At 38.7% G+C, this 17254-nt stretch overlaps 1 protein-coding gene across 8 annotated transcripts in view; it reads left to right on the top strand.

Annotated features, from left to right (window-relative positions):
• raph1a (Ras association (RalGDS/AF-6) and pleckstrin homology domains 1a) overlaps positions 1-17254 on the top strand; it is a 206489-nt gene that overhangs the window by 96324 nt on the left and 92911 nt on the right. For 6 of the 8 annotated variants that reach the window (XM_072261418.1, XM_072261416.1, XM_072261417.1 and 3 more), the window contains exons 2-3: positions 4904-5023; positions 11274-11376. In XM_072261418.1, the coding sequence (XP_072117519.1) occupies positions 4904-5023; positions 11274-11376 (223 nt within the window). Of the gene's footprint in view, positions 1-4279; positions 4299-4903; positions 5024-11273; positions 11377-17254 lie in introns of those variants that run through there. The other 2 variants (XM_072261413.1, XM_072261420.1) reach the window with 2 other exon arrangements.

Genomic DNA, 17254 nt, shown 5'->3' with positions numbered 1-17254 from the left:
GCACACACTCACACAGAGACAAATATGAAATATTGTAACTTTTTGCTCATTAAGTGTCGGCATCTCTTTGAGAGGAGGACTGGTAAATTTTGTTTTGATGACATTTGGATCAGGCTGACATGAAGAGATTCCCAAAGGAGTTTGTGGTCTTGTTTTCTTCATAAGGTGCTGCTTTACGCACCCATGCTGAGTTTGAGTTCATCAACTTTGCCTCTTAACTTCCACCTGCCCTTAAATTCAGTTGGTCTATTCCTGACACCTCTCTCCCCTTTCTCGATCACTCTGTTACATTTCTGGAGACAAACTGTCCACTGACATATTTTATAAACCTACCAATTTCCTATGCCTATCTTATACCCCCTTCCCACCTGTTTCCTGTTTAAAAAAAAATCCCATTCCCCTTTCTCACTTCCTTCATCTCCACCACATCTGTTTCCATGATGCCTTTCCCTTCCATGACATCACAGATGTCCTCCTTTTTCAAAGAACTGGGTTTCCCTTTCTCCACCATTGATGCTGCCCTTACCCACATCCCCTCTATTTCCTCGACATCTGTGCTCACCCATTCTTCCCACCTCTTTAACAAGATAGTTCTTGTCCTCACCCCATGAGCCTCAACATCCAACTCATCATTCTCTGCAACTTTCACCATCTTCAAAGAGATCCCATTACCAAACATAGCTTTAATCCCCTCCCCCACTCCCCATTTTAATTCCTATCCCCACTCCCGTTTGACATGTTGGCCCGTGGTCTCCTCATCTGTCACGATGACGCCACTCTCAGCGTGGAGGAGCAACACCTCATATTCTGTATAGGTAGCCTCCAACCTGTTGGCATGTACACTGATTTCTCCTTCCAGTCATTATTATTTCACTTTTTGTCTTTTCCCCTATCCTTTCTCTTTTATGTTCCCCATTCTGGCCTCCTACCTCTTTTTCTCACTTGCCGGTCATCTTCCCCAGTGCTCCTCCTCCTCCCCTTTTTCCCTCTCATCTCCTATCAGATTCTTTTTTCTTCATCCCTTTACCTTTCCCACCCACCTGGCCTCACCTATCGCCTTCTTGTTGGTCCTCCTTCCCCATGTTTTACTGGTGTCTTTCTCCTTCCTTTCCAGTTTTAATGAAGGGTCTCGCCCAAGATGTCAACTGTTTATTTTCATAGATGCTGCCTGACCTCCAATGTTTTGTATGTCTTTCTCTGGATTTGAGGCATCTGCAGAATCTCTTGTGTTTATGGTAAATTTGGTCTTCCCTTTGAAATTGTTCATTTCATTGGCAACTTTTTAACTGGAATGATGTGGTAGAGATGGACCTTTGGATGTATATGGCCAGTCTTTCTGCAAAGTGCAGGGTTTAGCCCTTGTTGATTAGCCTTCAGTTCAAAAGTGATTTCACAGCATTAATGATTTTAATTTACTATGCAGCCTATTCTGTCCATAAGAAATAAGAACAGCTAGAGTAGAGCAACTCACTTCTGATTTTCTATGGCCATTCTTATCCGAGAAAAGGTGGTCTAAGAGTCAGTTGCTAGTCCCTTGTGTAAGCTGTCACTTTTCAGGTATGAGCCTAGCCTGTAAGTAACAACCTAATCTGAAACCCATTCAAGGATATTTTGTGTAACCCGTAGTTGTTGTCTCCTGCTTAATAAATCTTTTTTTTGAAGTAACATCAAAAGCAAATAGCAACTGTTTCTCTGATGTCTCTTGAAAGGATGTCTTCAATTTTATAGTGACTTTCATGAGCTGTGCAATGTCCCAAAGCAATTTACACTCAAAACAGTAAGTATAGTCACCCGTGTAACCTAGAAAATGGAATGGCAGGAAAAAGCAAGAAATTCCCACAGCAAAATGTGATCATGAAGGATGAAAAAAACATGGAGATATTCAAAATCTTTCTTTTTCAACCTTTTTTTTAAGTTTCAAAATTAATAAACATAAGCAATAATAGTAATGATACAAAGAAATTGGGGATTACATTAATAACAGTTAACATGTACAAGCACAGATTCCAAGTAACAAATATAGTTTAACCTCCCAATCTCATAGTAACTAACCATGAAAAAGATATTTTATAAAGAGAGAAAACCCCTTAAACTAAAAAAAAACAAAGATTGGGCTGTCATATTACATCGACTAAAATTATTATTTGTCGTTAACTCCGCTCCTCTATACATGAACAAAAAATTACTACAAAGGATTCAGAAAGGGTCAACTTACATCATATGGAAATATTGAATAAATGGCCTCCAAGTTTCTTCAAATTTAACCGAAGGATCCATAGTACCACTCCTAATTTTTTCCAAGTTTAGGCATGCTATTGTTTGGGAAAACCATTGAAATATAGTGGGGGAATTAGAATGTTTCCATTTAAGTAAAATGGATCTTCTGGCTATTAATGTGACAAATGCAATTAGACAACAGGCTGACAAGGATAAATGATTAGAGTCTATCACTGGTAGTCCAAAAATTGCAGTAATAGGATGAAGTTGTAAATCAATATGAAGAACAACTGCAATAATATCAAAAATATCTTTCCAATATTTTTCTAGAAGAGGACAAGACCAAAACATGTGTGTCAAGGAAGCTACCTCAGAATTACATCTATCAGAAACAGGATTTATATGGCAGTAAAAACGAGCTAACTTATCCTTGGACTTATGAGCCCTGTGAACCACCTTAAATTGTACCAGGGCACGTCTGGCACACATTGAAGAAGTATTAACTGGTTGAAGAATTTTCTCCCATTTCTCTGTAGATAAAGATATTTGAAGTTCTCTTTCCCACTCATTCATAATTTTATCAGATGTACCTAGACGTATTTTCGTAATCAGATCATAAATAATTGCTTTTAAACTCTTCTGATAGGGGTTTAAACCTAAATTTTTTTCTGTAACTTCAATTTGATGCAATATCGGAAAGGTAGGTAAAGTAGCGTTCAGAAAGTTTCTAATCTGTAAGTATCTGAAGAAGTGTGATCTAGGCAAATTATATTTATTAGACAACTGTTCAAAAGACATAAAACAATCATCCATGAATAAATCATGAAAACATGTTATTCCCTTTGTTTTCCATAGAAGAAAAGCTTGATCAATTCTAGATGGTTGAAAGAAAAAATTAGATATAATAGAACTTGACAGGATAAATTTGTTCAATCCAAAACTACTAAACTGAGCAAATAGTCTTATTACTGCAGGAATGGATTTCTCTGGGTTAGAGATGTATAGTAACAGGTCATCTGCATATAGTGATACTTTATGCGTCCCATTCCCATGCATAATGCCAAATATATTAGGTGAATCACGAATAGCAATTGCCAAGACCTCCAGGGCAATATCAAATAGTAAAAGGCTTAAAGGACAGTCTTGTCTAGTACCTCGAAAAAGCCTTAAAAAAAAAAGGGGATCTCTGATTGTTGGTAAATATAGCAACCAGAGGTGTATGATATATCAGTTGAATCCAGGATATAAATTTTGTGCTAAAATTAAATTTCTCAAGTATATTAAATAAATATTCCCATTCAAGTCTGTCAAATGGCTTCTCGGCATCAAGCAAAATAACACATTCTGGAGTTTTAGCTGAAGTAGCGTATACAATGTTCATTAGGTTCCTAACATTAAAATGTGAGTAACGATTTTTAATAAATCCTGACTGATCTTCGGAGACAATTTGTGGTAGTACCTTTTCTATTCTAGTTGCTAATAGTTTGGAAAAGATTTTAGAATCCACGTTCAACAAAGATATAGGTCTGTATGATGCACATTAAGTGGGATCTTTATCTTTTTTAGTAATTAAAGAGATGGATGCTTCATAAAAGGATTGTGGTAATTTACCTACAGATAGAGCATCTTTAAAAATTCTACGTAATCAGGGAGAAAGTAAGTCTGAAAAAGATTTTAAAAATTCAACTGTATACCTATCCGGGCCAGGTGCTTTACCAGAGTTCATTGAAAAAATTGCTTTCTTTATTTCCTCTTCAGTAATGGGGAGAGATTCAAAATCAAGAAAGAGAATTTTAAAATAATGATGTTGTGTAATTGGGAGTTAAAAATTAATCTCTGTTGTTAATGGTGCAAAGTTTACATTGTTGGCAGTATTTAGACGACATGACGTATAAGCAGGGTTGCAGAAGCCATCAAGGGGAAATAAAGAAGTGTTTTAGGGATGGAATCCTTGAGCTGTGAACTCGGCAGTGTAAGATAACTATTACACTCAAGGCCCTGACTCCAGCCAACAAAAGCTCTCTGGGTTATTGAGGCTCACAAGCCTTCAAACCCCACGACAAGATTGTGGTCCTTTTAAGGTAGGTAACTGGTAGCAGAATAATTAAAATCCAGCATACAAAAAAGGTCAATTTAGTAAAGCACTTTTGATCAAACAATGTTTCTTAAACTGATTTGGCTTTTTGAGAAGATATCAAGTTTGACCATGCATTCCCAGCCCCTTATGTACAGGATTTTCATAATGTAGTTTGATTAATAACCCAGATGTATTTCTAAAGTTGTTACTGAATTTGGTACCATCACACGTTTGGGTTCTTATTCTAAATGATCATTTTCTGCACTTGTTTATGATCAAGTTCTGTTTATTGCATCTCTCCTTAACTTCCTGTGCTCTAAAGGGAAGAATCATAGCACTTACAGGATCTTGATATTTGTGAACCATGTATGTTAGTGTGATGAGTTTGAAACTGTTGGCCTTTTTCTGCATTTATCCGTGGTTGAGCGTATGAGTGAGTTAATTCTAGGTTGATTTGTACCTCTCAACTTCCTTAAAAACTGCTTGTAGAAATGGTAGGTTTCAACAGCATTTGGCAATATAATTAATCAAGCATTTAGTTCTTTGATTCCTTGTCGAGCATAGAATTGCATTTTTACATCTAATTGTTGTTTTCCCATCTGGTTACAGATGGATCAAACGTCCGATGAAGATGTGGACCATGCTGCAGAGGAAGATAGTGATAAAGAGGACCAGGACTTGGATAAAATGTTTGGTGCCTGGCTCGGTGAACTTGACAGGCTCACTCAGGTAATTAGATGGCATATAGCTGAGGGTCTGTGTACCAGTTTTATTTCTGAGATGCAAACAATTATAGTTAGTTGTATACCGGTAGTATCATAGAAACATATAGGAAAGAAAACAACCCTTATGGCTCACCTCATCCATGTTGACCGTGATGCTTATCTATGTTAATTCTAATTTCTATGCTTTCTGTAAACATACCTGTCATACCCCTTGCATTCGCATATGCCTTTTATAACACTGTAAGACACGGGAGCAAAATTAGGCCATTTGGCCCAACAAGTCTGCTCTGCCATTCCATCATGGTTGATTTATTATTCCTCCCAACCCTATTCTCCTGTCGTCTTCCCATAACCTTTGATTCTGTCTCCTTCCCGGAGCCTATCAACCTCCAGTTTAAATATATTCAGTTTGGCCTCCACAGCTATCTGTGGAAATGAATTCCATAGATTTGCTACCCTTCGGCTAAAGACATTCCTCATCATCTCCGTTCTAAAGGGACGCCCTTGTATTCTGAGGCTATGCCCTCTGTCCCTAGTCTTACCCACTATAGGAAACGTCTTCCTTACGTTCACTCTATTTAGACCTATCAATATTTGATAGGATTCAATGAGATGCTTCTCTCCCCCCTCCCCCTGACCTCCTTCTAAACTCCAGTGAGTACATTCAGAGTCATCAAATGCTCCTCGGGTGCTAACCATTCCATTCCCGGAATCATTCTTGTGAACTTCCTCCGGACTCTGTCCAATACCAGCATATCTTTTCTTGGATAAGAGTCACAAGTGCCGTAAACCCTCAACATTACATTCTTGCTTTTATATTCTAGTCCTCTTGAAACAAACACCACCTCTGATTTTTAAATTTTCTCCGTTTCGAAAATAGTTTATGCCTTTATTCCTTTTACCAGAAAAGCATGACTGTATACTTCCCTACACCATATTCTATTTGCCACTTCTTTGCCCATTCTCCCAATCTGTCTAGGTCCTTCTGCAGACTCCCTGCTTCCTCAATACTACCTGCCCTCTATCTATCTTCGTATCGTCCGCAAACTTGGCCATGAAACCATCAATTCTGTCATCCAGATCATTGACATAAATGTGAAGAGGAACAGTCTTAACACCAACCCTATGTAACACTAGTCACTGACAGCTAATCAGAAGAGGCCCCCTTTATTCCCACTCTTCGATTCCTACTAGTCAGGCAATCTTCCATCCATTCTAGTATCTTTCCTTTAGTACTGTTTTCTCTCATCTTGTGAAGCAGCCTCATGTGTGACACCCTGTCAGAGGCCTTTTAAAAATCCAAGTAAACAACATCCACTGGCTCTCCCTTGTCTTTTCTGCCTCTTATACCCTCAAAGAATACAACAGATTTGTCAGGCAAGATTTCCCCTTAAGAAAACTTCAACTTATTTTACCATGTGCCTCTATGTGCCTCAAAGCCTCATCCTTAACAATGGACTCTAGCATCTTCCCAAGCACTGAAGTCAAGCTAACTGCCTATAATTTTGTTTTATCTGCCTCCCTCTTCTTAAAGAACAGTGTGATATTTGCAATTTTCTAGTCCTCCAGAGCCGTTCCAGAATCTAGTGATTCTTGAAAGATCTTTATTAATGCCTCCACAATCTCTTCAGCAAACTCTTTCAAAACTCTTAGGTGTAGTCCATTTGGCTCAGGTGACTTAACTACCTTCAGACTTTCAGCCTCTCAAGCATATTCTCCTTAGTAATAGCAACTACACTCAATTCTGCCCCCTGACACTTTTGAATTTCTGGTATACTGTTAGTGTCTTCCACAGTGAAGACTGGCGCAAAAGTGCTCATTAAGTTTGCCCACCATTTCTTTGTCCCCCATTACTACCTCTCCAGTGTCATTTTCCAGGAGTCCGATAGCCACTCTTGCCTCCAACAACAAATGCCGCGCAATCAATCTCTGTACATCACTTGTTACAGATTTGCAGTCAGAAATCACCCATTCACCACTAACTTTGCCCCCTGTTATCCAGTCAAGTTTAGATCCAGTTCATCAACACACCTCGAATCTCGTGTCATGACCTTCTAGACCAGGATTTCCCAACCTTTTTATGCCATGTCCAATACCAATTAAGCAAGGTGTCAATGGTACCCAGGTTGGGAGCCCCTGCTCTAGACCCATCTATGATGCGGCACCTTGTCAAAAACCTTATTAAATTCCATTTAGCCAACATCTACCACCTTGAGTTCATAAATCTCCTTGGTTACCACTTCAAAATCAAGGAAATTTGTATGACGTGATCTCCCCTGCATAAAACTACACTGACTGCTGATTAGTTCCTGTCTTTCCAAGTGAGCATTAATCCTATTTTTTCCAACAGTCTCCCTACCACTGTGTAAAGCTTACTGGCCTTTAAGTTTCTAAACTTTTTCCTACAGCGCTTTTTAGCCAAGAGAATATCATTACCTAGTATGTCACCCACGGCTGTTGAAGAAACTAAATTTTTGTGTCAAAGTCCCAGTGGCAGTCTCTTCCCTTAACATCCTGCGATAGATCTGGTATGACTCTTGAGATATAACCACCTTAATTTGCTCTAGTATTTCTAGCACATTCTCCTTTCTTATATACGAAGGGTGATTGATAAGTTCATGGCCTAAGGTGGAAGGAGTCCATTTTAGAAAACCTAGCACATTTATTTTTCATCCTAGTCCCCTCCTGCATGTACACACTTAGTCCAGCAGTCGTGGAGCATACGGATCCCTTATTTGTAGAAGTGGTCCACAGCAGGGGTGATTGATAAGTTTGTGGCCTAAGGTAGAAGGAGATGAGTTATACAGCTCTCGTTACATGCGCATGCAGTTCAACTCTGTGTGAAAATGCAGAAAGTTTGAAGTGAATAACTCATCTTCTACCTTAGGCCATGAACTTATCAATCACCCCTGCTGTGGACCACTTCTGGAGGTCCAAGACCCCGACTTATACAAAGAGGGGATCCGTATGCTCCACAACCACTGGACTAAGTGTGTAAATGTGCTGATTTTTCTAAAATTGACTCCGTCTACCTTAGGCCACGAACTTATCAATCACCTTTCGTAGATCTGTTCCAGATTATGAGCCTATGCCTTCTCTTTACTTTCTAACTTTTGCATTCTTCTCCCTGGTGAAAATTGATGATAAGTATTCATTTAAGATCTTGTTCATATCCCCTGGCTACATACATACCAAGTGACTTGTCTCTGAGGGAAGCTATTCTTTCCTTGGCTCCCAGTATTCTTTCCAGTAGAATTCGCCTTAATCCTGATTGTCAAATCATTTCATGGCCCCCTTTTTTTTCCTGCTAATTATTTAAAGTTTTTTCCGTTATCCTCTATAAGCAAGTGACTTGCCTGATAACAATTTCCTACCTCTGACAAAGGTTTCCTTTTCCCTGTTCAAACCTTCAATCAAGATTGCCCAAACTTGATGTCTTTAGCTTCCTACCCTTACATGGACAAGCTGGTTCTGATATCTTGCTATCTAGTTTGAAAACACCTCCCATCTATCAGATGTTCTTTTCCTCCAGCAGCTGCTTCCAATGTCTTTCCCCAATTTAGGGCCCTGGCTCAAGGACCAATTTTACTTCTTTACACAAACAAGAGAAATCTGCAGATGCTGGAAATCCAAGCAACACAAAATGCTGGAGGAGCTCAGCAGGTCAGGCAGCATTTGCAGAAGAGTACAGTCGATGTTTCGGGCCGAGACCCTTTGAGACCCTCTTTACATGGTTACCTTGAAGTTCAACAAACTATGGTCACTATTCCAAAGGGTTCCTCCACAGACATTGCAATCACTTTCCCCTTGCTTCTCTAAATAAGATCTTGTAGAATCTTCTCCCTAGTTTACTTCCCTGTATGTTCTCCATGAGAGTTTAGTTGCCAATAATCAGTAATTTGAGTGATGGGTCCTCTACTCAGGACATAAGATTTCCAAATAAAGTACAGTTCCTATAAACTAAAACGACATACCAATGATGCAGACAAACAAATCGTCCATCATTGAAACCAAAACAAAGAAATGGATTTCAGTTCACCCTATGTTTCTTGATGTTCCTTATACCATTCCTGATAAGTCTAAACTGCTCTCAACATTTATACTCTTTTTCTACCACTTGAATGACTTCAAACACCTATGATATTTGCTCAGATACATTTTAACACAAAAGATCTAAAAGCATCTTGGAGACATAGATCTCAATGCTGTGAAGCTACTTCCTTGAGTACATAAAACTCCCAGCATTGATAGATCAGTTATTGACATGCTAAATGATATTATCCATCTGGTCTACAAGCTTCTTTGAACTAAAACAACCTGGAGTCAGCTTGACTGTTTTGAAACAAGCCAAATTAAACAATCCATTGTCCTGTACTGCATCTTTCAGCAGCAAAAAGCAGCTGCATTGAGTTACTACAGATAGAGCACATGTGCTATAATCAGAGGTTTTTTGAAAAGCTGTGTTTTTAACTTCAAGCCAATTACTGCTTACAATTTGCATGTTAAGAACTGAAGACTGACTTCCATTTATGACCAGAAGTCAAGCAAAGCAATATTAATTAAAAGTTTACTCATCTGTTTCTGATCTTTCAAGTGGCAGTTGCTGTGTTTAGAAAGTGAGATTAGCAAAAAAAAAGTAAATATCCATCACACCAGCTGGAGAATTTGTTGCTAATCACTATTTGGGGAATTCAAAAAATCCCAAACAGGATGTTCTGGTAGATAGTAAATGTATAAAATATGGTTATTAAATATAATGTAATTGGTTATCAGTTACATTCATTACAATTTTGTCTCCAGATAAGCTAATAAAGTGAAATGTCTTTTAAAGGCATTTAAAAGACATTTGTTCTATGTTTAGCTAATATACGCATTAATGTTATTCCTTCCCAATTAGTAATTAATGTGCAGCATAATCAAGCTTTTAAACTTCCCATTTGTACTTCAAAGACCCTGTACATGTATAATATGTTTTAGAAGATAATTTGACATTAGGCCTAGAATACTGTTCAGGTAATACTACTAGGGTGAGGAGATGGGTGGCATCTAGGTGGGGTGTTCTGGGCAATTGGGGAGAGAGTTGTTGGGGAAGAACACTTTATAAAACTCGATAAAGGTGGACCATTTTGGATTAGTCCAACTTCTGCAAATTAAACACAATTTCTGGCTGTCTCTCTTCTGTACTTTTGTATTCTCTCGCCTAGGCTTGCTGAATTTACTTAATGTCCTTCTAACTGTTGCTATGTTTTTGAAGTCCAATTATCTGCTTTCCAGTTGTTCAGAGATCTAAATGGTTTAGCTTTTGACTCATGAGGTGCAGATGGCCACCTTCCCCTCCACACATCGGGGCCCAGGGTTTTCGCCGTGCACCTGGATAGAAATACAAAGTGGAAAATCTTTTGCTGATCAGTACTCAGAAATACAAAAACAAATTCAGAACTGTAAGTTCTGATTTGGAATTGGAACTTTGGGCTGAGATGCAGTTTTAACAGTATTGGGACAATCCATAACTTCTAAGTGTGAGATGAGTAAAATTGTGCTGGCAGGTTATTCATGGAGTCATAGAACACCACAGCACAGAAACAGGCCCTTTTGGCCCATCTGTCTGTGCTGAACCATTAATCTGCCTAGCCCCATCGACCAACACCCAGACCATATCCCTCTCATCCATATACCTTTCTAAATTTCTCGTACCATATCCTCTGAGTGAAGAGGTTCCCCTTAGATATTTCAGCTTTCACTCTTAACCCATGACCTCTAATTGTTCTTTTACCCAATCTCAGTGGAGGGAGAAGCCTACTTGTATTTACCGTAACTGTACCCCTCATAATTTTGTGTACTTCTATCAAATCTCACCTCAATCTTCTACGTTCTATGGAATAAAGACCTAACCTATTAACCTTTCCCTATAACTCAGATCCTCAAGTTCCACCAATATCCTTGTAAATTTTCTCTGCATTCTTTCAATCTTATTTACATCTTTCCTGTAGGTAGGTGACCAAAAGTGCACAACACTGATACTGGTATATTAAGCTGTCTAACATCTTTCTGTCTTGAGTTACTGAAAATTAATCATGAGTCAGAATTTTGGTGTTGTTGAAACAATATCATCCCTGCGCTGAATTAAGTTATGTTGTGATTCTTCAGAAGTAAGGTTTACCTTTACACAGCATAAAGCAAAATCCCTTCAGGATTATTTCCAATACCTTATAATATTGATACTAACATTCGCCCCCACCTCTTTTTCTGATCAGAGCCTGGACACCGGGAAGCCTGAAGAGCTAAAGAGGTCCCCACTTCGACAGGAGACCAATCTAGCAAACTTCTCCTATCGGTTTTCAATGTACAATCTGAATGGTAAGGTTTTGGGGGAGAAAGCAATTCAGAATGGAATTGCTATCTTGGTTTTGTTTGACAGTCTTTAATTTTGAGAGTGGTTTGCTAGATTATATAAAAGAATGATGTATGACTGAATTTATTTGCACTATTCCTGTCTGATGATATCCTTACTTGAGTTCAAACAGTGCACAACTATTATGGTATGCTGACTGAATGTACATTTCAGCTTAATGCAGTAGATAACATGACAGTTTCTCACTGATGTTTCTGGACATCCTGAGTTTTGCTCTTGGAGTTGACATTATTGCTACTTCCACATTTTCTCAAGAACGGACAGTACAGTAATGCTCATTACATATGGTATCAGATCCCTTTGCTTGAGTTTGAACGGACTTGAATTTTATGTAACTATTTTGATAAACATGGGGGCGCTATGGAGCCACGAACCAAGATGGCAGCTTAACATGGAAGCTCTGTACAACCTTGCACTAAACAACTTTAAAACCCTAAGTTAACGATACCAACTGAACTTGGGCTATGGTCAAAAACAACTACAATCAAGGACTGTGATATCTTCACCCAAAAGCGCGGCTCCAAAAAATCGAAAATCAACACTCCATTGATGAAGCAAGACTAGGAAGTTTCCAGCAACATGGCAGAGCTAACGGCAGTGCTAGCTGAACTAAAGTTACTTTGCTCTGAGTTTGGATCCAAATTGGACAGTATAGATGACCTCCTGGGTAAGCTGGCCCCCTCTGTCGGTGCCTTGGAAAACAATATGTCAGAGGTGAAGCGAAATGTTGCTTCTAATACCACACGGATGGTAGAAGTGGAAAACAGAATAATGACAGCAGAGAAGCACGTGGAAAAGAACAAGGCTGAACTAACCAACGCCATGAAATGAATCGCCTACCTGGAATCCAAGACTGAAGACCTGGAGAATCAGAGTCGAAGGAAAAACTTGCAGTTGTTTGGCCTCCGGGAGGGTGCTGAAGAAAACCAGCCACTGCTGGAGTTCATGCAAAACATGCTACCGCGCTAGCTGGAGCTGGACACCGACAGATCCTTCATTCTAGAAAGAGTTCACCGAACTCTAGCACCGGTTCTCATTCGGTTTCTGAAATTTCAAGATCAGGAGTTTGTTTTCCGCTCCACTAAACAGCGTAATATTACATATGAGGGGGACAAGCTTTACTTCACTCAGGACCTCTCAGCTGAGACCATGTAACAGCGAAACGAGTTTAACATGGTCAGAAGAGTGTTTGTCGAAAAAGGAACTTTCCGCTGATTTCAACATAATCCATGCAAGATGAGAGTCCTCCACAATGGGAAAATACACCTGTTTTCATCACCAAAAGAGGTGGAAGATTTCTATCGAGGACACGCCTGAGGGGTCTGATTAAGGCAGTGGTGAGACTTATTTACTTCCATACCCATGAGAATCAGCTGATACTGACTGCTTAACAGGTATAAGCCGACACTGAGTCCCAGAAGACATCTTTCTTTTTCTTCCTTTATTTTTCTTTTACTAGAACTGCCACTTCAGCCTCTTTTATTCGATTCTTGAAAAGATACTGTATTTAAGAGGATGTTTATACTGCCAGAATAGCTTCATTATTTTGCCTATTTTTATTATTTACAACATTTTTGTTTGTTGAAACCTTAATTCTGTTGAGATGGGACTCCATGGACCTGAATGAACATTTATAATAGGCAATACTGGCATACAGTTCAGTGGCTACTTTGATTTTATTTTTATGCTAAGTAGGTTGAGTATATGATGTTCAAGACATAATAAGGTGCATGGTTGATGGACATCACTAGTTGCCTATGGAGTTAGGTTTGCGTAGTGTAGCTGCTCCTCCATAGAGTGGATCAGCACAAGCTCTATGGTTCTTTGTTTTGAGTAAGGGAGGGGGAATTCAAGAGTTCAAATGTCTGTGTAAATGTATATGTGTTTTTTGTTTTTCTGTATATATGTCGTGCACCCAGCACAGCAGTAATATTCCTTACTCCTTTTTCCTGGTATAATTGACATGTACTATCTATAGAACAGACGAGCACTCAGAATATCTTTAATATAAAAGTCACGAGCTGGAATGTTAGGGGATTAAAGAAGTTAACCAAATTGAAACAGGTTATGAATAGGATCAAACAGCTGAAATCCAAAATAATTTTTCTTCAAGAAACCCATCTGACAGTTTCAGATATTAAACTGGTGCGGAATAGATGGCCTGGCCAACTATGCGAGAGCTGTATTTATTCTTATCCATAGAACAATACCATTTCAAATTATGAAAACAATCCAATACTCAGTTGGAAGGTATGTTATTATGCAAGGTAATATCCTCTCTTTCACATTAAACCTAGTCAGTATATATGGCCCAAATGAGGACAATCCTAAACTTTTTGAAGAATTCTTCCTTAATTTGTCTGCTTTACGAGGCTTTTATATCATTGGAGGAGACTTTAATTGCACTTTAAGCCCAGAAATGGATGGCTCTACAGGCTGAGATACCTGTAAGGCACAAACTAGAAAATTACTAAAACAATACATTGTGGATATAAATTTGGTTGAAGTATGGAGCGAACAAAACCCTGGCAAAATAGAATACTCTTGCCATTCAAGTAAACATAAATCTGGGTCTGGTATTGATTATTTTCTTGTCTCAAGAGAGCTGTTATCAAAAATTAAAAGTTGCTGGTATGATAGCATAGTAATAAGTGACCATGCTGCTATTTCATTAAGTATTCATATGGAGAAATTCATTCACAGTTCCCCTAACTGGCGATTTCAGGTGAGATGGCTATAAAACCCAGACCTTGTTAAATTTGTGGGAACTAAAATAAATAGTTATTTTGAGTTAAATACAGATCAAACTAGTGCCAGCATGAGATGGGCGGCATTCAAGGCATATATTAGAGGAGAAATCATCAGTTATACAAGCTCCAAGTCCAAACAACAAAAAACAGAGCTGGAAACTTTGGAAAAACAAATTAAAGCTTTAGAGATAGAATTAAATGAAAGGGATGATCCAACAAAACAGAGATCTGCTATTTTTGAGAGCCAGATATAATAAATTATCTGCTGATAAAGCTACAAAAAGTTTAATGTGAAGCAATCTTATTACGATCAAGGAGAAAAAGCTGGGAAACTTTTGGCATGGAGCATTTAAAAAAATACAGTCTGATAGAGCATAAATAAAGTAAAGGCATCCGTTAGTCTTGCGAGACCATGGATCTGCGCCTGGAAAGTCTTCACCCTCCTGGGCAAGGTTGTATGGAAGACCAGCAGTTGCCCATGCTGCAAGTCTCCCCTCTCCACGACACCAATGTTGTCCAAGGGAAGGGCATTAGGACCCATACAGCTTGGCACCAGTGTCGTCGCAGAGCAATATGTGATTAAGTGCCTTGCTCAAGGACACAACACGTTGCCTTGGCTGGGGCTTGAACTCACAACCTTCAGGTCGCTAGTCCAATGTCTTAACCACTTGGCCACGTGCAATTAGAGCAATTAACAGTATAATAACCTCTTCAGGAAGCCTAACAGTAGACCCATTGGAAATTAATAACAGTTTTAGAGAGTTTTATGAAAATTTATATAGATCAGAATGCCCCCAAGCCTCAGAAGAACGGGACATATTAATCAGTTTCAATTCCAGACACTGACAGAAGATGCAAAAAAGGAGTTAGAGGTTAAACAATTGAAGAGTGATTGCAGGCTATCCAAAATATTAACAGTGGTAAAGCGCCAGGGCCTGACAGCCTACCAATTGAATTCTACAAAATATTCCAAGAAAAATTACTAGTCCCACTCTTAAATATGTATGACGAATCTTATCGGAATGGAACTCTCCCACCCTCTTTAAGGCTGGCAATGATAACGCTGATCTTGAAGCCAGGCAAACCTCCTACAGAATGTTCCTCATTTAGACCGATATGTCTAATTGGATCGGACACAAAAATACTTTGTAAAGCCTTAGCAAGAAGATTGGATCCTTATATCCCATATCTAGTTCATAATGATCAGAATGGTTTTGTGCAAAAACGCCAAGGATTCCATAACATTAGAAGAGTTCGTAACATAACTCATGAACAATTTGATGCTAAAGATACAGCAGTATTATCACTGGATGCTCGGCAGGCCTTCGATAGAATAGAATGGCCATATTTATTTAATGTATTGCCTAGATTTGAATTTGGAAAGAACTTCCTTAAATGGATTCAGATTTTATATACAAAACCAATAGCCAGTGTCTTAACAAATAGTATAGTTTTTAAACCAGTCATCTTGGAGTGATCTACTCGCCTTTGTCACCGATATTGTTTATACTGGCCATAGAACCCCGGCTGTGGCAATAAGAACACAGACAGGCCCATCGGGCATCAGCTAGGAGAATGGGAACATAGAAGACCCTTATATGCTGACGATGTGATTCTTTTCTTAACAAATTTATCCATCAGTATTCCAAACAATGCAACAGATTGAATTGTTTGGGCAGTTCTCTGGTTATAACATTAACAACTCAAGATCATCAATACTATTTTTGAACAAAGAAGAAAGACTGAAACCAGTCATTAAAAACCCCATTTATAAATGCAAAGGAAGGATTTACCCACCTTGGTGTCAAAATTACCCCTGAAATTAAAACGATCATCCCAACAAACTATGACCCACTAGTGGACGAAGTGAAAGAGACGTTGGATCGATGGATAACAATGCCCATATCAATGATTGGCCGTATAAACATGATCAAAATGAATATATTACCAAAATTTCTCTACTTTTTTCAATCACTCCCTCTCCCACTGCTAAAATCATTTTTTGATAAGTTTAATAGTATTTTTAGTAAATTCATTTGGAAAAATAAAAAATCTAGACTGAGATTTAGGTTGCTATACCTGCCTTATGAAAGGGGAGGGCTACGGCTCCCGAACCTGAAATGGTATTATTGGTCTGCTCAGTTATGTCCTGCAATGTTTTATTTCTCAATGGAGGCCCTTCCAGCCTGGGTGAATATTGAACAGGTATGAGTACCAAACCTCCCATTAAAGCTCTATCTGTACTCTGCAGACCCAAGAAATCTGGAAAGAACAACCGAGAACCCTTTCCTCAAAAATCCTATTGACATCTGGTGTAAAGCACATCAGCTTATTAAAGATACTCCTCCCATCTCTCGCTTCTCCCCAATATGGGACAACACAAACTTCAGGGCAGGAAGAGCAGATGGTGGCTTCAGAATCTGGCCAGACAAAGATGTGCAGAAAATAGAGGACCTTTATATGAATGGTAATCCATATTACACTTGATCAATTATGTCAGAAATACCATATTCCTAAAAAAAACTTTTAAAAATATTTGCAACCGAGACATTTCATATTATCAAAATAGAAGCATTTAATATCTGAACCAACATTATCACATCTTGAAAATCTTACACATCTAAACCTAAAGGGGAGGAGTCAGATTTCTTTATTCTATACAGCTTTGATGTCATATGATAAGGAGTCCACCATTGACAGGCTAGAGGCATGGAGACTGGATGTTCAAGAGGACATACAAGAAACTGAGTAGTAAATGGTATGCTTAAAAGCCCAAAAAACAATCAATTAACACGAGAATGAAGCTATTACAATATCAGTGGTTAATGAGAATTTATATTACCCCAGTCAAACTAAACCGTTGGACCCCTGACATCCCGGACACTTGTGTTAAATGTTTAGAAGAAAAGGGTGCTCTGTTTCACTGTGTATGGGGCTGTCCTAAATTTAAAAAAATACTGGAAAGCAGTTGTTCAGACTATATCTGAGATTGTTGGAGTAAAGGTGCCTCACCAAGCAAAAATATGTGTACTAGGAACACAAGTCCAAAGAACTTTACTGTTAGTCCAAAACA

The sequence above is a fragment of the Mobula birostris genome, chromosome 6 (genome assembly GCF_030028105.1).
Source record: "Mobula birostris isolate sMobBir1 chromosome 6, sMobBir1.hap1, whole genome shotgun sequence".
NCBI classification, from domain to species: Eukaryota; Metazoa; Chordata; class Chondrichthyes; order Myliobatiformes; family Myliobatidae; genus Mobula; species Mobula birostris.
The sequence above is the reverse complement of the archived record's forward strand: the minus strand, read 5'-3'. Positions and strand labels throughout refer to the sequence as shown.